The sequence below is a fragment of the Chiloscyllium punctatum genome, chromosome 1, assembly GCF_047496795.1.
Source record: "Chiloscyllium punctatum isolate Juve2018m chromosome 1, sChiPun1.3, whole genome shotgun sequence".
NCBI lineage: Eukaryota > Metazoa > Chordata > Chondrichthyes > Orectolobiformes > Hemiscylliidae > Chiloscyllium > Chiloscyllium punctatum.
Window position 1 is genome coordinate 66,385,369 of NC_092739.1, and position 21,618 is coordinate 66,406,986.

The window sequence follows — 21,618 nt, forward strand, 5'->3', positions numbered from 1 at the left end:
GTAGACATAGGCCTGAGTTTTTGGTCCTCTCTTTGGAGCGTGGAATCTGACAATTGCCCTGCAAACCCAACCCAGAAAAAAGTGTCTCAGATGACTGAATTTTCAAGTGAAAAATGTGCAGGTGAAATGAGAATTGGACCCGCCACTCCAAGAAGGAGTTCAGAAGCAGCCAAGTGGACAGTTGGTTGTCGAGGCAGGCTGAATAAGGCCAACTCAGTACTTCAGAGCAATGAAAAACACCTAAAAAAAAAGCCTTTAATGCTTATATCAGCCCATCCCAACACGTTTCTCATCCATGTCAACTTATGCCTCATACCAACCCTTCATATCCTCCATGCCAATCTTTGCCCCTCCATCCACTCTCCATATTTCCATACCTTCCATGTCATTCTGTGCTACTCTACCCAGCCCATATTGTCTTTTGAAACCTATGGACCAACTCGGTTCCAACTTATCCTCCCTAACGTTTGCCCTTATACCCTCCATGCTGACTCATTTAGAATGTACCATGGTCAGACCTCAGTACCCGTACTGAGATGAAATAAAGTTCACAAGTGTCTACTTTTTATGAATATGGATGAAAGACAGAAAACCGAAGTGGAGTACCAGAATCAGCTTGAAAGAGTGAATGGCTTACTTGTGCTTCTTCGACAATGAGACATATCAAATTCACTATGGGAAGGTGCAAATTTTCATCTATTTTAGCAATGTGAAGAGCTATTCTAATGCATAGCTATTGTGAGAAGCATGCTACCATGGTATATGCCATTTGATAAATAATGTATTGTCAAAGGATCAACAAGTACAACAGCTTAAGCCCAATTTAAACAAAATGTACCAGTTGTCTTTAAACGTGCCAGAACTGAATTCTCCAGTTGCACAAATCCAAATATCTTTAAACAGCATATCAGATTAACATGTTACAGAATTTAGATTTCCCAATTAATTCTACATTCTTCCCAAAATAAATTCCTTGTGAATGGGAACATGTACTATGCAATAGATAAAATAATTTACTACTACTACTACAAGTAAAGATTGGAAGTATGGTTATCTTGCTTGAATGTTATAGCACATTAAGGTAACTTACAAAGCTTTAGAAAAAAACCACTATGGACTGTTATTTTAGTTAACCTGAAAGTGGTGCAAAAAATGCTGTAAAGCGATTAACTGCTATTTTGTTTCTGGCAGGTGATGATAATGAGTTTGTATACACGCTAACTGAGCTGCTATTTGAGTTGCACGTAGCTGCTACTCCAGACAAACTTAACAAGGCAAGTAGATTTTGTAAATAATTTGTAGTACATTTACGATGTGTTTTGAGGAATGGTGATGGTGTGTGTGGTGGTGGAGTAGGGATGGGACTGGAGGCTCGGAGTGTTGGGGTGCTTCTTCATGTAATGTTTCTGCATATAAGAGATCACATTTTAAAGCCTGTAATTCTTCCCTGAATTAGAATGTAATGCTTTAAATTGCATGGATTTATTCTCATAATAATTTGATTTGATGGATCATTAAGTTTCACTCGCCATCTGAAGCAAGTGAGGCGAGGTGATATAGGGGAATGCTTTGTCTCTTGTCTGGCAGCATTTTCAAAAGGATCAGCAGCCATGTGGGAATAGGGGAAAAGAATTGAGAGTGAGACTGATTCTCTGCATGTTGGTTCTTGCTGATTTCCTATTGGGCTGCTGTTTGAGTCTGCAACAGATCAGAAAAGTAACTTGTCTTTGTGAAGTTTACCTTTTGCCCTGCATTACTATAAAACACAAGCAACATATTTAAACCTCCAATGCATGATTTATTGTCTATTTTAAAAATGTTGAGGTGAGGGAATTGAGAAAAGTCTTACTTTTGACTGCTCCATAGGATGATGGCAGATTGGGCTGTATTTGGGGCTTGCTGTCACTAAACCCGACCATACTCTGCTAAGTTTGTATCAGTGATCAGGAACCTTGCAATTGGAACTACACTTGTCCAAGGTCTACATATCGGATCTATCCTCTGACACTATCGCTGCCACTTGTGACTACTACATCTTTGGAGGTCGGTGTGAGGCTGGCTTGTTAAGCTAATAAATAGCTTAAGGGCTGCAAGTCATTGTGTCTGCCCTTTTCATAGAACCATAGAATCCATACAGTGTGGAAACAGGCCATTTGGCCCAAGTCCACACCAACCCTCCAAAGAGTAACCCACCCAGACCCATTCCCTTACCCTATTACTCTACATTTCCTCTGACTAATGCATCTGATCTACACATCCCTAAATACTAAAGGCAATTTAGCATGGCCAGCTCACCTAACCTGCACATATTTGGACTTGTGGGAGGAAACCAGAGCACCTGGAGAAAGCCCACACAAACATGGGGGAAAAGTGCAAACACCACACAGTTGCCCCAAGGCTGGAATTGAACCCTAGTCGCTAATGCTGTGAGGCAACAGTGCTAACCATTGAGCAACCATGCCGGCCATCCTTTCTTACCTATGTTTAAATCACTCTTGTTATTTTTAAATTATAAAGGTATTGCAACCTTGCAAGTAGCAGTCAGTAGTTGAAGAGGTTTTCATTGTGATCTGACGCCGATTTGTTATGTCTCTCTTTCCCTATGATTGCGTCAGCTGATTCTTTCTTCCTCAGTTGGCATAATTTATCACTACCTTAGCTTGTAATAATCATGGTTTAACAGAAGAATGTTTGTATATTTAAATTAAAAGCCCACATTAGCCATTTTCAGCTGGAGCCTGAATTGTTTTATATTATAGTTAGAACTAACTTGAAATTTGCAATGATAAAGTACTTGTGATGAGGTGTACAAGGAAATTTGGCTGAAAGAAGAGAATATCACAGAAGTTCTTGTGGTAGAATTATACTGGGCGGGATCTACTGCCCTTCATCATTGGCAAAGCCAGCATTTGATGCCTTTCAGAAAATTATGATCTGTTACCTTGAATTTCTGTTGCCAATACAGTGAAGGGGCTTCTGTATCAAAACAAAGTACTGGAAGTACTCAGCAGATCAGACAGCATCTGTGAAGCAAAAGACAGGATTCATATTTGAAATCAATGATAACTTGAGAGCACTTAAACTCTAATGAAGGGTTAATTCAAGAGTTCCAGACTACTGGCCCTGGTGACAAGAAACATCACCTTGTGTTTCCTTTCTTTTGTTGTCAGCTGTTGTCTTGAGCTAGTCCTACAACAATGTGATTACTTACCTATAATGTGGTGCAGCAAGCTATACTGACATGCCAGAAGCACTAAAAGCCCCCCAACACCTCAAGGACATTTATAATGGTTTTTTTGAACAATTCATAAGTTGACCCAAAGCATCTTGTTGCCAGAATGCAATTACATCATTTATCCATTATCCAGATTTCTAATCATTAATAATGTCTAATAATCATCATCAGCATTTTGTAACTCAGATATTCTCAGGTCAATCATATGAAGTATCTCAACCTTTTTTTAACTAAAACTAACTATGAAAAAGTGGATCAAATTTCAGTTGTTCCTTTGTTATGTCACAATTATTGTTCAGTATGTTGCATCTCATAGTCTTTTGTCAACCATTAGAGGATTTTGACTTTTTAAGGAAATGTCAGCTTTGAAAAATAAATATTTTGTGAAGTCACCCAGCAGACAACCTTCTAGTGCTTTAATAGAAGCAAAATACTGTGGATTCTGGAAATCTGAAAAACAGAAAATGCAACAGAAACTCATAGATTTGACAGTATCTGTGGAGAGAAAGTTAATATTTTGAGACCATTATGACTGTTCTCTAGAGCGTATTAACAGCTCAATTTCCCCCGTTATTATCCTGCCCCTTCCATAGTATGGTTGGCATGGTCAAGCAGGAGTCAGCAGCCAACTTTTAATATGTTTTTAGTAAGATCGGGAGGGAAGGGGAGTATTGTCTTAGCACAGTGCCTTTTGTGCATTGTACCCCTCCAGAAGATAGTAATGGCTTTCTGCCTTCCTTCTTTTGCGGACATTAAAACGTCATATTAATGTCTCTTCCCCAGCCTTTTCCTACAACCCTCCACTTACCCCTCTGCTCCATACCTGAGTCTGAGATCACATTGACACCTTCATCAAAGGGCTACTTACAGTCTCTTCAGTGTGCAGTACTGAGCTCTACCTAATCAGATGTTTTTCCCCTGGGTTGATGGGAGGGGATGGGCAAGCAGCTCCTCACCACACTCGCAGCACCCATAATATTCTGCCCATGGTTTCAACAAAGCTTTCAATTAAATTAACGTTGGTAATGCAAGCACATAATTCTTTTATTCTAATATCAATTTCATATATTAAAATTGTTATTTTGATGATCTGAGCTACTACTTCCTTATATAAATTGTAGTATTGCACTACCTTGTATCTGTCCTGACTGGTTTTGAATCTGTATAGAGCCGCTGAGTATATTTTCCGTTTTGATTTATAATTAGTGAGCTTAATTAACATTGTACCCAGTCAGTTTTTTTTATGCATTAGGCACTTTTTCAAAAGTAACTGCAAATAATATCTTCTGAAATGAATCATTGTCGCACCAGTGGAATCACATTCTTGAAACTGCTGTCATTGAGACATTTTCCTTATTACTGTTCAGATAATAGACAATAGACAATAGATGCAGGAGTAGGCCATTCTGCCCTTCGAGCCTGCACCGCCATTCAATATGATCATGGCTGATCATTCCTAATCAGTATCCTGTTCCAGCCTTATCTCCATACCCCTTGACTCCACTATCTTTAAGAGCTCTATCCAATTCTTTCTTAAAAGAATCCAGAGACTGGGCCTCCACTGCCCTCTGGGGCAGAGCATTCCACACAGCCACCACTCTCTGGGTGAAGTAGTTTCTCCTCATCTCTGTCCTAAATGGTCTACCCCGTATTTTTAAGTTGTGTCCTCTGGTTCGGCACTCCCCCATCAACGGAAATATGTTCCCTCCTGCCAGAGTGTCCAGTCCTTTCATAAGCCTATACGTTTCAATCAGATCCCCTCTCAGTCTTCTAAACTCAAGGGTATACAAGCCCAGTCGCTTCAGTCTTTCCGTGTAAGGCAATCCTGCCATTCCAGGAATTGACCTCGTGAACCTACGCTGCACTCCCTCAATAGCCAGAATGTCTTTCCTCAAATTTGGAGACCAGAACTGTACACAGTACTCCAGGTGTGGTCTCACCAGGGCCCTGTACAGCTGCAGAAGCACCTCTTTGCTTCTATACTCAATCCCTCTTGTTATGAAGGCCAGCATGCTATTAGCCTTCTTCACGACCTGCTGTACCTGCATGCTTGCCTTCATTGACTGGTGGACAAGAACACCCAGATCTCTCTGAACAGCCCCTTTACCTAATTTGATACCATTGAGGTAGTAATCTGCCTTCCTGTTCTTGCCACCAAAGTGGATAACCAGACATTTATCCACATTAAACTGCATCTGCCATGCATCTGCCCACTCACCTAACTTGTCCAGGTCACCCTGTAATCCAGTAGATATGGTCTACTGATTTGATTCAGTTTTGAAACAAACAAGCTAATGAATTCAAATGGTGACATTGCTTGCCATTTTATCCCTTTTATGTTCTGCAAGGAATACAAGCACTTGGATTAAATATAGAAATTAGATTTTAAAAATTTCTAATAAACAGCAATCTTAATAATCAAGTTGCATACCCTTCTAATAGTAAAAGTAGTTAATTAAATGGTAATAAATGTGTTTTTGATTTCATGATGTTGAAGTCATGAAGGCCTGTATTTTTGATGAGTTCAGATGACTCAGTTGTTTTAAAAAAAATGGCATGTAGGCCTTGATTCCAAGACTTCTGAACCAATTCCTAGGCTTTCCAATTTTTACCAGGGCATTTTTTAAGAACACAGACTAATTCAGCTCATGAGCCCGCACCTGGCACTCCCAACCTGACTGACTCTATTGCCCCATGAATTGTTCCTGCACAATTTTCATGGAGACAGGCCAGGTTGTTAAAGATATGTGGTCCACAACCTATCCTAGGTGTGCTGAACAGTAGTGTACACGAAGGACGTTTTATAAGTTCAAACATTTCTCATGCACATAATTCCCCCCACTCTTTATGCCAGGGTATGCCAATCCACTCAATCCCTTGTAAACAAAGTGTCAAGCTAGGGCAATTCTTAAGGTTATTCAAACTATGCACTGTATAGAAACAGTGCATTTTATGACAATTTTATGTGTAAAAATAATGTCAAAAGCAGACTCCCTTTTCTCTACAGTCCAATAAAGTGACAACAATCCTGACCTTTCAAATAACTGAAACTACACCCACTTGAAACTTTTTAATGTTGTATAAGTAAATAGTATAAAATTAATAGCAGAGAGCAAGCAGGGGCTCAGGCATTTCAAGAGATTAAATGGGTGCATAAACCTCAGCCAAGGGCTAGCCTCATTAGAATTCCTGTTCTATTTTTAATCTGTTGTGATTATATCTCACGTATGATCACATTCTGAAAATACTATTTAAAGAAGAGAGTCATATAGTGATCCAAAGTATTGAAAGTCAGCTGATATCTTAAATTGACAATTATTTTTCCAGGCAAGGAGAAAGGCTTATGACTGGGTGAAAGAGACCAATGCTTTGCTTGCAGAAGAAGATAAAGAACTGGGATCAGAAAAAAATAATGAAAAAGAGAATGAAGAAGAGAAACTAAAATACAAAGCAAGTCAGAAAGACAAAATATCTGTAGAGGTAAGGATTTTCTAAGCTGTAAACTAGATGCATCTGCTAAAATTAAAAGATATTCTCAAAATTTTTAATACTAAGTTCTGTTATTCAAATGTACAAAGCCTGTTTTTTACGCTATAGTGTCCAGCAGCAATCTAATTTTGCAAAGCTCACAAAATGTACCACTCAGTTTCATTTTATTTTGGATGAAATACTGTACTGTGGATAATTCGGGACAAATAAGCTTTGTGGACTCTGTGAATTTAGAAGATTACATGAAAAAATGTAGATGAATTGATCATTCATTTCAGTATTCCTCAACATATTTTGGTGTGTGCACAATGTCCACCATATTTTGTTTATTAATTTAATGGGATGTAGGTTTTTGCAGACTAAGTGAGTATTTATTGTTCATCCTGAATTGCTTAGAGGCAGTTCAGAGTTAGACACACTGCTGCAGTTCTGGACTCGAACATACTTGGCTAAATTAGTAAGGATGGCGTATTTCCTTTCCTAAAGGACATTAGTGAATCAAGTGGGGTTTTATGGCAATTAACAATGACTACATAGTCGCCATTATTCTGGTGCTTTATTCCAGATTTTTATTGCGGTCAAATTTCACCATCTGCTGCAATAAGACGTGAACCAATGATCTCTATGTGTAGCCTCGGAGGTTCTGGATTATTAATCCAAGAGAAAACCACGACACCACTGTTAGTAGATAAACTAGTCACCAGCAAATACCTCTCCAGGCCAATTTGTTCTTCTCATCACCTTCCTATGAAAGTCCACAAAAAGGGAGATTGTGCCCTCCCATCTTAAGATCTCTGGGCTGTACCTATGAAGGAGATTAGGAACCGCAATAAATGCTAGCCAGCTGGCGAAGCCCATGTCCCACAAATGAACAAAAATTGCCATTTGGGCCAGATGATGGATTATTGGTAACTGCAGTGTGCCATTCCAGGAGGGAGAATGGAATAAAAATTATGGAGAAAAATATTTATTTGTAAAGAAAATGTATTTGTGATTTCAATGCAGGATGTTTTGATGTTATCAATTGAGAGTCTGGCTGAGATAACAGCTCGCTGCATTGAGCAACTCCATAAAGTGGCTGAGTTAATCCTCCATGGACAGGATGTGGAGAAGTCAGCATTGGATCAGTCTAAAATCCTCACTAAGTAAGATTTAAAACTATATTGATGTTCATTTGGGATTGTTTATTTGACATATTCAAAAACATTTATTCAATATACCATGATTAGAAAAACAGACAATATTATTTTATGGTTCCTTGTTATTAAAATTAGGAAATAAAAGAAAACATCCCTCAAGTGCTAAACTAATGGATATATGTTACAATAGTTACAAAAAATTCTAACAAAGGCAATTTTCTGTAGATGATTGCATTTGCTTTCAAAATTTTCTCTTTTCACGACATGCTGCCCCCACTTAGCGCACAATCTAAAGAAGTGTGCATATAGCTTATCCCAGGTTTCTGTTTTGTTTCAACTGACTGCAGAATTATTTTCCAAATGTTCAAATTATCTTCACTATTCATGCACTAAATCTATTTAGATCTCTACATGAAGATGACTATTATTTTCTTTGCATGTTGTGGTGATGCAATGTGAGTCAGAGATTGATGCAGCATAGAAATAGGCCCTTCAGCCCACCATGTCTATACCAACCAAACTCCACTAATCCCATTTCCTTGTACTTACGCCAGAGCGAACTGTGCTCCAGCAATTTATGTACTCATCCAGATGCTTCTTAAATGTTTCGAAAGTACCTGCCTCCACCACGCTCTCAGGTAGCACGTTCTATATATCTACTACTCTCTATGGGTGAAAAACTTTTTTCAGAGATCTCCTCTAAACCACTTACTCCTCACCCTAGCTTATGTCCTCTGGTCTTAGACGCATCTACCATAGGAAGAGATTATCACAATCTTCTGTCTAAGCCTGTCATAATTTTGTATACCTCAATCAGATCTCCAAGAGATTTCTCTGTTACAGAGAAAGCAAATCTGGCCTATCCAGTCTCTCTTTATAACTAAGAATTTTCATCCCAGGAAATATCCTGGTGAATCTCCTCTGCGCCCTCTCCATTGCAGTATATCCTTCCGATAGTATGGTAACCAGAGCCTCACACAGTATTCCAACTGTGGTGTAAATGTTGTTTATAAAGTTGTAACAAGACTGCCTTGCCTCCATATTCTAAACCCTGGTGTATGAAGGCACGCAGCCAAAATGCTTTCCTCACCACTCTGTCTCCCTATGCTGAAGAAGGGCTTATGCCCGAAACATCGATTCTCCTGCTCCTCAGATGCTGCCTGGCCTGCGGTGCTTTTCCAGCACCACACTTTTCAAGTCTGGTCTCCAGCATCTGCAGTCCTCACTTTCTCCTAACTCAGGGATCTGTAGACTTATATACAAATGTCAGGTTTCTCCTCAGTATTCCCTAGGGACCTACCATTCGCTGTGTTTATCCTTCCCTTATAAAACCTCCCAAAATATATCTCCTCGCACCTATCAGACTGTAGCCAGTGCCATCTGCCTCACTATCAACACCACCACTAATTCTCATGTCATCTGCAGCTTACTAATTAAACCTTCTAGTATTCACATCCAAACAGTTAATGTCCATAACAAAAAGCAAGGATCCTAGCTCCAATTCCTGTGGTACACCATCAGTCACAGACTTTTAATTGCAGAAACAACCCTTCACTATAAGTCAATTTTTGATCCAGTTTGCCAGCTTGCCTTGGATCCCATGGGTTCGTCCTGTTGGACCAGCCTTCCATGTGGGACCTTGTCTGAAGTCCATGTCTACCATATCAACTGCAGAACCCACATCAATATATTTAGTTATCTTTACTAAAAAAATTAATTAAATTAGGCAGACAGGATCTCCCTCTTAACAAATCCATGCTGTCTCTCCCTGATCAATCTCTGCCTTTCTAAGTATTGATTAATCCTGTCCTTCAGAATTCTTTTCAATAATTTCCCTACCACTGACATCAGACTAACTAATATGTAATTACCTGTCCTATCTCTGCTCCTCTTTTTGAACAAAGGAACTACATTAGCTATTCTCCAGTCATCTGGCGCTTCACCTGTAGCCAATAAAGTATTAAATAAATCCACCAGCAATTTTCTTCCCTGCCACTCATAACAACTTGGGAAATGTCTCATCAGACCCTTAGGATATATGCATCTAAATGCCTGCTAAAACATTGAAAACCTCCTCCGTATTAATCTTAACATGTTCCAGAATCTCACCATCCCAACTGATGTCCCCTGCTACAATTGTGGATATAGATGAGAAGTATTCATTTAAGACTTCACCCACATCTACTGGCTCCATACACAGGTTGCCCCTTTAGTTTCTAACAGGTCCCATTCTTTCTGTGGTAATCTTCTTGCTGTTAATATACTTATAAAAAGCCTTGGGATTTTCCTTGATCCCATTTGCCAAAGATATTTCTCGGCCTCTTTTTGCCTTTCTAGTTTCCTTTTTAAGCCGTCTCCTATACTATCTATACTTTTGGACTACTGTGTAATTCTGGTCGCCCTACTATACTATTAAATTGGAAAGGGTTCAGAAAAGATTTATCGGGATGTTGCTGGGACTAGAGGTTTTGATTCATAAGGAGAGGCTGGATAGATTGAGGCTTCTTTCACTGGAGCGTAGGAGGTTGAGGGGTGACATTATGGAGATTTATAAAATCATGAAGAACATAGAAAAGGTAAATAGCAAAGATCTTTTCCCTAGGGTGGGAGAATTCACAACCAGGGGGCATGTTTTTAAGCTGAGAGGAAAAAGATTTAAAAGGGATCTGGGTGCAACATTTTCATACACAGGGTGGTGTGTGGGACTGGTTTAGTCTGAAAAACTTGGTCGGCATGGATGAGTTGGACTGCAGGGTCTGTTTCCATGGTATGGGACTCTATGACTTTTGAAGGGCTTCCCTTATGTTTAACATGCTGTACCTGAAGCATGTTTCTCTCTTCCACTTTATCAAACTCTCAATATCCGTTGACATTCCTGGACTTACTGCCCTTGCCCTTCAGTTTTAGAGGAAAACTTTGGCCCTGAATTCTCATGATACTACCTTTTAAAAATTCCCACTTTCAAAATGTAGATTTACATGCAAGTAGCTGTTCCCAGACTATATTTGCCAGATCTTGTCTGATGATACTGAAGTAGGCCTTACCTCAATTTATCTCTTAGCTTCTGCACTATCCTTATCCCTGACTTTGAAACTTAGAGTCATGGTCACTATCCCCAAAACGCTTGCTGGCTGAAACTTCAACCGTTTGACCAGTTTCCCTAGGATTAGGTCTAACACTAGTAGGCAAAAGTAAGGACTACAGATGTTGGAGATCAGAGTCTAGATTAGAGTGGTGCTGGCAAAGCACAGCAGGTCAGGCAGCATCCGAGGAGCAGGAAAATCAGGGAGCCTTCATTCCTGATGAAGGGCTTTTGCCCGAAACGTCGCTTTTCCTGCTCCTCGGATGCTGCCTGACCTGCTTTTCCAGCACCACTCTAACACTAGTAGGCTTATCTACTAGCAAGAAAAGTTCTCCTGGATGTGATCTTCAGTTCTTCTCTGAAAAAAAAGGTAGATATTAAATGCTCCATGGCTTTGGTATTAGTATGTTCAGAGGAGTGTGAATTGGTCAGCTAGCCAGCCATCACCTTCCCTAAGTGCAACCCCATTTAAAAAAAGGGGAAGAGTGGGTGCCAGGATCATCGGCCCACCCATGACATCTGTGTAAATAAGTAAGCATCCATTCAGCTTTTAATAAGCTCTTTTAACCCTGAAAACATGCTACCCATATCAAACTGCAGTTGGCATGCACTGTTGGACCAAAGCAGGCACGCTGTTTTTAGACATCTTCTTTGGAAGGTGCCTTGTGTTTATTGAAGTAACCTCCAAAATGCCAATAGTAACTACAACTACCAGACAGAATCCAGCCCCTCCACCACTGTCTACCCATTCCCTGGGCTCTAGGTCCCCTCCCACCATGAAACCCATGATTTACTTTCTTGAGGCAGCCACGTTCCTTTTCTGGCACTGCCAGGAAAGATGGAACCGGCAATCAATCAGATGATTCAGCTACTCCTGAAGGTGAGATTTCCTTCTGAATGAGAGGTAAACTTTGCCAGTTTAGCCTGCCTGCAGCATAGCAGTAGGACAGGCTTACAAGGAGCATGTTAGCTTACAGTCAGATTTCCCATCTGGAATGTAATCTGATGTTGAGTGATCTACTGATCCTCCCTTCTGCAAATTTCTACACAGAGTCATTTTTGAAATAACTCTACAGAGGCCTGTATTCTGTCACCAAGTCACCCTTTACTTACACGTGCATTGTACCTGACACTGCTCTGGCTTCTTCAGAGCCATCTCATGGAGTGAACAGAACCTCTGACAATCTTGTTTGTCTCTCAGTCAGGGCTCCCTGATTAGAACAGATTAACAGCCCCAGTCAGGGAACTCGTATTCTATGAGGTCCACCTGACTTATCTTGTTATAATCAGTACAACTTTACGTACTTACAGTAGTTCAACCCTGTTTAACTATCTTGGAAATGGTTGTGTAAGTTTTCAGGTAACTCTCTCACCAAGCCTTTAAGCAAATTTGATAATTTCCATTTTGTTTTGTAATCACATTTTCTCACCAGGTTTTATTTCCTTCTGATCCAGGTTAACTGTTGCAATGTGTACAGAAGTGTCCACATTGTCTAAGAAATTTGCTTCCTGTTTGACTCGAGCAGGGGTAAGTTCTTGTAGTTATTCACTATCATTTTTACTGCCTTAAATTTGTGGATGATACCTGCTTCAAACTGTTGCATGGACTTCAGGGTGCCAATTGGGCTAAACAATGATTTCACAATTCACAAAACGTTCAATATGGTCTGGGTTTGGAGAATTTATTGAAGCAGTACAGGTTAAAATGTTCCATCAAGTAAGAAAGTACTTTGCTGAAATAAATTCAAAACATAATATGCAAAGATAATTTTCTCAATGTACATTCATGGTTTTTTTTGTAACAGAAACAGGATATGAATACTTCTGGAATTCCTCCCATATTTTGAACAGTTGGCCAATTTAACATAAGACTGCATAAGGCTTTTGTGGACACATGCTGTTCAGCAATTCATACACATTGCCACAAAACCTTTTGCTATTTAATCTCTCTAGCCCGAGCCCACATACCTTTCCCTTTGTTCTTCCTCCCCTTTCCCACTTATCACTTACTCAAAACCTATTGCATTTCAATCTTTCCTCAGTTCTGGTGAAAAGTCAACATCAACCTGGAATCTTAAATCTGTCTGACCTGATGAGTATTTCAGTTTTCTGGCAGTAGTTTGTAACCTATGTCAGATTTGGTTTAATTGCATTTGTGAAATTTTCTATGCATTATTTTTACAGGCAAAAAAGAAAGCAGAGGTTTTAAATCCACAAATAAATACTATATTATTTGAGGTGAGCTTTACACTTTTTGAAATAATGCCTATACAATATTCTACAATATATTACCTTGCTTTATTTGGGGTAATATATCTTACCTGCTCTTTGTATTTGCTTAAACATTAAGGTGCCTTGTCTAATTTTCAGAATACAGAAAGCTGATTTTATGCTTATCTGGTGTATTGACTGAAGGTCAATTATGGAGTATTTGTCTGATTTCATGTCTGATTTCATTGTCTGAATTAACAGATTGTGTGCTTTCAGGCTCTAAGACAGTATGAATTCGCTAATACAGCTATCTATGTTGTTCCATTCCTCTGCATTTTCCTGCACTCATTTTTTTTAAAAATGTTGATTTTTTTCAAATATTGATCTATTCTTTTCAAAGCTATTGTGGATCTTTTTCCATAAATGGATTTTTGTTGAAGTTGCCTTCTGAGTAATAAGGTGCTTTCAAAAAAGAGCAAGTTTAGGTACAGATTAGATACATTCCTACAAAAAGGAAAGGAATGGCATCCAAAGCTGGAGTTTCCAGGATGACTAAAGATATAAAGAGCCAAATGAAGCTGAAAAAGGTTTATGTTAGGTGTCAGCTCATAATTCAGTCGGGAACCATACAGGATTCAGAAACATGGTAGAACTACAAAGAGAAGTAAGAAAAACAAAGTGAATGTTCAAAAATCAATTAATGGGTAACATAAAGAGGAAACGCAGTAATATTTTTTATTAATGTCCAAGTAGTAAAGAAAATGACCAAATAGGGGAAAAATTGATTTGCTTTTATATGATGTAGTTCACAGCCACAAAGCACTTTACCTCCAACAAAGACTGACGTTCCATTGCAGTCCTGTCAGGGGTGTGGTGTTTCAGATGAGGTACCATGTGCTTGCTCAGGTTGATGTGCAAGATTCCATTGTAATATACATTTCTTCTTTCATTGTCACTGGGTCAAATTCCTGGAAGTCCCTCCCTAAGGGCATGTGGGTCAACATACAGCATGTGGATTAGATTAGATTCCCTACAGTGTGGAGACAGGCCATTTGGCCCAACCAGTCCACACTGACCCTCTGAAGAGTAATCTACCCAGACCCATTCCCCTCTGACTAATGCACCTGACACTATGGGCAACTTAGCATGGCCAATTCACCTGACCTGCATGTCTTCAGACTGTGGGAGGAAACGCACGCAGACACGGGGGAAATGTGCAAACTCCACACAGACAGTCGCCCTAGGCTAGAATCGAACCCAGATCCCTGGTGCTGTGAGGCAGCTGTGCTAACCACTGAGCCACCGTACCACCCCTGACTGCACCTGTTCAAGAAGGCAGCTCACCACCAGCTTCTAAAGGGCAACTAGGGATAGGTAATAAATGCTAGCCAGCCAATGATGCACATGTACCACGAGTGGACAAATAAAATCTTTAAAGAGCTATTTTGAAGTAGAATTTATTCCCAAAGCCATGACCAATATTTATTCCTCAATCTGTATTTTATATTGATTATCTGCTCCTTATAATGTTTGTGAGAATTAGCTGTTGACAACTGCATCTGCATCATCACAACAGTCTCTATGCTTCCAAAAAGTGCTTCATTGGTCATAGACCCCTTTGAGTGGTCAAGAAAAGAATTATACAAGTATTTCTTCCTTTGGGCAATCAACTGTGAAAATCTTGAAATGGTTGATTCATGGGCTTAGATAATCATTTCAGAGGATGCTGTGCTGATTTAGGAATAGAGACAGGTTATACTACTGTTAGGGCAGCCAAGTGCCAAAGTGGATCAATTTGAAATCTGCTTTGGGTTTCTGGGACTTCATGCCATTTGTATTAAAGGCTGTTTGGCTCTTTAGCCCTCACCCCTCACTCTCTCCAGCCACTCTCCATGCCACCTTATGACATTCCATGAGCATTTATTCAACATTGAATCACATGGTACAGAAGAGGCCCTTCACCCATCGAGTCTCTACCACCAAAAATAAGAAATACCCTAAATCTACACCAGACTCACTTGCCAGCACCAAGCCCATAGCCTTGAATATTATGACACTTCAAATGTGCATCCAAGTACTTTTTAAAGATTGTGAGGTTACCTACCTCAACTACCCTCCCATACTCTGAGTGAAAGCATATTTCCTCAAGACTTTTCTGTAAACCTTCTGTCTTTCAGATTAAAAATGTACCTCTGTTGTTAACCCTTCAAGTAATATATACTCTGTACAGATCTAATGAGCCATTTGGTGGCACAAACATGTACAGAGCTGCTCAGAAGAAAAGCACCCATTTACAAACCTTATTTGGAAAAAAACTATTGTTTCGATAACTATAAAAGTGTCAAACAGATCATTAAAGTTTCAACAATAGAGGCTTCAAACATTTCACCTCTTAATTTTTGGAAATAAATTGAATTATTGACAAAAATCTTCAAATAACTTAATGATGTCAATGATCCTTTCCAATTGTCAAAACAGAATCCACTGCTGAAATAATATTTTTGGATCACCTTTCAACCAAGCATGCATAATGAGACATGAACGTTTACTGAGTTCTTACACCAGTCCTCATGTTCTGTACCTGGTACAAATTGGGTGATTGAGTATGGAGGTTCAGTTGTTGCTTTAGAAGGTGCCAAGGACTATGAACATGGATGGAGCACATAAGTTGGCAATAAGTTGTATTGGGGGGTGCATGGAAAAGACCTTTTAAGATTGACCTTCCAAAGGTTCAGGACATGGTTCCCCATTCTCTGAGGACCTATGAACAACTAGTCATAGTGAAGCTGACCCAAATAGATAAAAATAACATCTCAGAGAATTTACCCAGCAGTGGAGCCAGCCATGTTTGAAGTGCACTGTGTGGGCTTCTCACTTGCACATTTATCCTGCACCAGGGAGCTTTGAAATCCTGGAATTGGTCCCCACCTACCATTTTAAAGGTTTCCAGAATCATTCTGATTCCACAAAGGTTCCAGCCCTTTTGTTGTGAACAGTCTGGATCATTCCTGGAAAATTAGGGGAATCAATACTTTGACAAAGGTGCAAGATTTGTGGTGGGGATCAAAGTTAATGACTTCAGTCACCTCCACGTTTAGCTGGAGGAAATTATAGCTCATGCAAGTTGTATGAGGTGATGGAGAAAGCACTATGTATGCTTTTTCCACTTGTTTAAGTTCATTGTACAGAACTAAGAAAATATTTTCTCAAAATGCAGGACATCTTCCTCTGCTGTGATTTGATGCATTTGTTGACCGTCTCTTCTGTCAACATTTTTCCCCCAGCCTTACAGAAAGAGCATACTTAGCTTCCAATTTTCATTTCATTTCTAATGCAGGCAATGCAACAGCAACATTGTAGCCCATCCTCCCTTTATAGATTTTTATAAACGATCAGTGTTTTATCTCTTATTTCTGATTGCCATCATTTACAGTTTTCTATTTTTACTTTCTTAGGGTGTAAGCTTGTGATCGTATTGTATCTTTTGTTGGATGGTTAGGTCAAAGCCCCATTACTTTTTTCAATGAACTAGAAATACAATCAAACCATAGATGTTACCAATAACTCCTAATCTATGCTGCTGACTGAACTGTTGCTGTAAGCTGTGTAATGCTTTGGGCTGAATTTTACAAAATATGGTATAGTGATTCACTATTTGCCATTCAGTTATTCATTGCTGAGAAAATTGTACAAACACTTGGTATAATTTATCTGCTTGCAAGTCACACTATCTGCTTGGAGAACTCCATTCTGTGTCAGTCCCTTTTGAAAGTGAGCTAATTGATTGGGAAGCAGGAAGAATTTCTTATTGGGTTTGGTTATGAAGAGTATGAACTTATGTCAAAAAATTGTTAACATTTAAAGGAACTAATGTGCCTTCATCTTTACAGGGCTGTAACAGTACAACCTACATTCAAGGTGCATTTCAGTTACTGCTTCCAATTCTTCAGATTTGCCACCTGCAGTCCAACACCAACAAAGTGGACAACTAGGAAACAGTGTGACTATCTTTGCATTTATTAATATGAGATTTTGAATTGCAGAATTTTGGACAGCCAGCTACAAAGTTGGCAGGAGCCTGGTTCTGCTCTGAAAGGTTTACACTAAAATTGTAGAAAAGAAATATTAGTAGAATTTTGTAAGCATAATTATATCACCAATTGCCTTAATTCTTGGAAGATCTAAAATAATGCAATGAAATGAGTATTGTTCTGTGGTGTACCATACTCTTTGAATAGCAATGAATACTAATAGTACATATATCAGATTTCTTAACACCAGTGCCTGAGACATCTGAGGGTGTAACTCATGCATTAACTTTTACAGTATTTGAAAATCTTTTCAATTTCAAATTACCTTTTATCCACAGTGAAAAACACTATTTGTGATAATAATTAAATCACAGCATTGATACAAGAATTTAGCTTCTACTCACTTCAGAGTGAAGATGCACTTTTCTATTTTAGTAACAGTAAACACTAGACATCCGTTAGTAATATTTTTGCATCATTATAATAATTTCTTTAGTGTTGCAAGGAAATAATGTTTTCAGGATGAGAAACAAGAGTGTTATTTATTGTAGGGATTGTAGGGAATCACTACAATGCTTTAGATGCAATAAATGAATAAAGAGTGAAGGTTAAATGTTACTGTATATTTTAAATTTCTTCTTGAAAGTTTCTGCTGAATAGCCATTATTAAAAATATTATTGATTATAACCTACACTAACCTGAAATGAACAAAAATAAATGCTTGCTGGTTAAACACATAAGCATTGACCTTCCACAGAGCTGTCCTAATCTCCCATTGAAGCTTCAATGAGAGTCCAACAGAATCTTAGAGAATAAATGCAAAAATGGCAATTTCACTCGTATCTCTGCTTATCACCAGTGAAGTTGTCACTCATTTTGGAAATTTGATCGTATATTTCTAATTTTTTTCCTTTAACCATGCATTATATATTAGAATACTCCCCTTCTTGTAATCCAAGTTGCAGTTTTCTCAAGATTTAGATGAGTTTTATGTCATGTTTTAATTTATATAATGTAATTTGAGAAGTTAAACAATCAGAAATGAGTGAAGATTTGAGGTTGAACTTATAGCCCCCAGTATGCTGGGAGCAGAGACTGACCACCATTAAAAATTGTGCCATTGTTGGTGTATCAGTTCCCCTGCTTCATTCTTCCAGAGCAGGATAGTGAGAGCAACAGGTATACCTACCTGCTTGTGCAGAATGGCCAATTAAACTGGTTGGTGACCAATTGAAAAACATTGATTGGGATTTTCCATTTGGCCTATGATTTCCTGTCTGTGATGGGGAATGGTTTTCAGTGCTCCAGGCAGACATGAAGACCTCTCCCGTTTGCCAGGGCACAGCACCAATTGCAGATCACAACATCAGTAGGCTTCTTTCCTATCCCCCTTAGCTGTAACCCAGCTGCAAGGACCATTTTTGTTTAATATTTAGAAACATTGTAACTAGGGCCCCTGCATGTTGGGGGGCAGCCTCACTTTCACTTTAATGTCACAGCATCCAGCTGCTGCTGCTTCCTAGCTGATGGGCTGTGACTATAGCTCTAACTTCAACAATATGCCAACTACCTTTAATTTTATAGTGAGCTTACCTTCTGTCCCATTATCAGCTGCTCCATCAGAAAGTCCATTAAGTGCTTGTTTCCCACACAGCACAGTCTTCTGATCCCTAAGCAAAGCAGAGGGCAGGACCCACAGCCTAACAGGAAAATCCTACATATTTTCATGATGTTTTGATTTGTGTTAAATTAACAAAAAAAATCTGTAGTTTAATACAGTAAATAAATACAATTTTGTCTAGATTTTGTTTGCTTAGTCATATATAGCATAAAATGGATAATCATTCAGCTGTAAAGTCATGGGCACAAAAGACCTGCACTTGGCATTTGTTTAGTGAAACAGGAGAGGCGGGTACATATCTAATTCTTCTCAGAGATGGACAACGACTATAAAACTAAAGAGAAAACTGGGCTGGCCTTGTCACTGGTCCATATTTATTTCCATAATCTTTGCCAGAAGCTTGCATTCATCTGATTTTGATAATGTTGTCTATGTATTGGCTGGCGTGTTCACAAAAAGGAAGTGCAGTCTAAACACAACACCTGAGAGTAACAGTATTGAAAAGCACAACGTTTGTAAAAAAAAGCTCAGGAAAACCTTTGTAACATCAAGTTCCTCTTTCTAAAGATATTAGTATCAAATTAAGTGCAATGCTTGTTTTTATTAATGGTTCAGATACCAAAGATGATATCGCGGAGTTGAACGTCTCAGTGAAAAGTTTCTGGCCTGTTAGAGGTGCTAGTGTTGGCCTCAGCATCTGAGGCTGCTGCTTCCAGTTGTTATTCAGTAACTCCTGATGGAGATGGCAATCTTTGAGAAGATATTCAGGCAGTGATTGAATAACTAGTCATCAATTAGCTACCAAGGCTCACAGATGATGAATGGCTATTTGGATACAATAGTGGGGTCAGCCAGTGCACATGGAGCCACATTCAAGGAGTCTAAATGTCTCCAGTTTTGTTTTAAAATACAAATGGCACATGACTGTATTATATACAGCTGTATAAATTTTACATACTGTTATTGGAAAAATTGATGAATTATTTATTGTTTAAATTGCATTGAGGACAAAATGTCTAACCATCTTCATGATGTAGCAGGAGTGAGATGATCGCATACAGATCTTAGCAAATGTTACATGTAACTGATACACATTCCATTGCTGTTCAGTCAGTTGAAGTTCTATTCAAGTCAACAGAGTAAATAATTAGGCCATCAGATTTTCATGGTTTTTTTCTGTTAATTTGTCAAAAAACGAAGCAAAATCATGTTCAGTCAATGTCTTTTTTAGGTTATAACATTCTTTGCAATCAGAAAAAATACTTTTATAAAAACTTATTCATCAAAGCAGGTATGTTTGGAAGAGACAAATATTTCCCTGAAAATTATTGATGAGAGCCAGTATCCGATTTAATCAGACCTAATCTTAAACTTAGAAAGGGATAAATCAACAAGTTGTCCTATGTTTTTTCATTTGTGCTTTATCCAAATAACAGAAAGAATATTCAGCAGGAGTGCAGCGTTAAAACCTTTCTCAAAGGCATCAACATTTCTCTGTAAAAGAAATGATAACTGTTGTTTTATGTTTTTTATGTTTACTCAACCTTCGTAGTCTTGAAAATGCTATTGATAATGGCATGCACATGCTTTTCTATGGAAAGAAAATACACTAAACAACTTTACAATAGAGGTTAGTTAACATAGTCAAAGGAACAGAATAAACAGAAATGTTTGGCTGCCTCATCATTAAAATTAATTCCTATGATAATATAAATCCAGAAGTTTACAGTTTGTTTTTCTGTATATCACATTATAGTTCTCATATAAAGGAGGCCAGTTGGAGTTTGTATGGGGCAATAGTTCAAAACGTGAAAAAATATTAAGCATTCAATTGACTCTTAATATTTAGATCTGAAACACTCTGTACTGCATATGATAATTAAGTTAGTGAATAGATTTATAGTAAATTTAGTGAGCAGTTATTCTGCTCAATAGATTCCTCCATTTTTTGTTAATCATTTTGGCTTGAATAAATATTACTGAGGGAAATGTTTGTATTGTGTTTCATTATTGTACACTACACTATGTCCAATACAACAGAATTTCTTTTCCTCCCACTTAAAAAAAGATTTAATATTCTTTTAATGTTTCAATTTGAAAAAATTAGTATCTAAAATGATAATTAACATTGCTCAGAACAAGGCAGTGTCTCAAATACCTTTCTTTACTTGCACTGAGGGTTGCTTAATCGTTGCTCTCAAGCTGCGACCTTCAAAGCAAACTAGTTCACACACGAGCATGTCAGACCATTAACAGATACAGGCCAGCAGGTTTTTAACCTTGTTTTATGTATATTCCTGGAAGGCTCGATGATGTGTATTTGCAGGAGTTGGCTTTCTGCAGAGAATAATGTGTAATCAGGTAGGATTAATAAGAGATCTCAATTAAGTAGCATCTAGGGTTAGTAATCGAAATGTGGTAGTATTTCAGATTGAGAGAGATCAACTTAGATATCAAACCAGTGTCCTGAATTTAAATAATTATATAGGTATGAAGAAAATGTTTTTTAAAATTGACCAAGAAAATGCCAGTAGATGAACAGTAGTAAATACTTACGCAGATGCTTAATAATTCTCAGCAAAAAAATTATTTCAATCAAAAAGAAAGACTCTATGTGAAGGATAGACCACCTATGGTTAACAAAGATGGTAACCGAGAGGATCTAATAAAATTAAGGCAAACAAAGTGGCAAAAGCTAATAGTAGACCAGGAAATTGGGAATTTATTAGGATTCAGCTATTTAAATGACTAAAATGCAAATAAAGGGAGAGAAAGCTGATTCCGAAGATAAATTGGCAAGAAATCTAAA

General features: G+C 38.4%; 1 protein-coding gene across 2 annotated transcripts in view; it reads left to right on the forward strand.

The window, feature by feature from the left end:
* fam114a1 (family with sequence similarity 114 member A1) overlaps positions 1–20,798 on the forward strand; it is a 49,979-nt gene extending 29,181 nt beyond the window's left edge. For both annotated transcript variants that reach the window (XM_072567665.1, XM_072567675.1), the window contains exons 9-14: positions 1,192–1,274; positions 6,563–6,715; positions 7,730–7,869; positions 12,401–12,473; positions 13,130–13,183; positions 17,047–20,798. In XM_072567665.1, the coding sequence (XP_072423766.1) occupies positions 1,192–1,274; positions 6,563–6,715; positions 7,730–7,869; positions 12,401–12,473; positions 13,130–13,183; positions 17,047–17,148 (605 nt within the window). In that variant the 3' untranslated portion in view covers positions 17,149–20,798. The remainder of the gene's footprint in view (positions 1–1,191; positions 1,275–6,562; positions 6,716–7,729; positions 7,870–12,400; positions 12,474–13,129; positions 13,184–17,046) is intronic.
* The last annotated feature ends 820 nt before the right edge of the window (positions 20,799–21,618 follow it).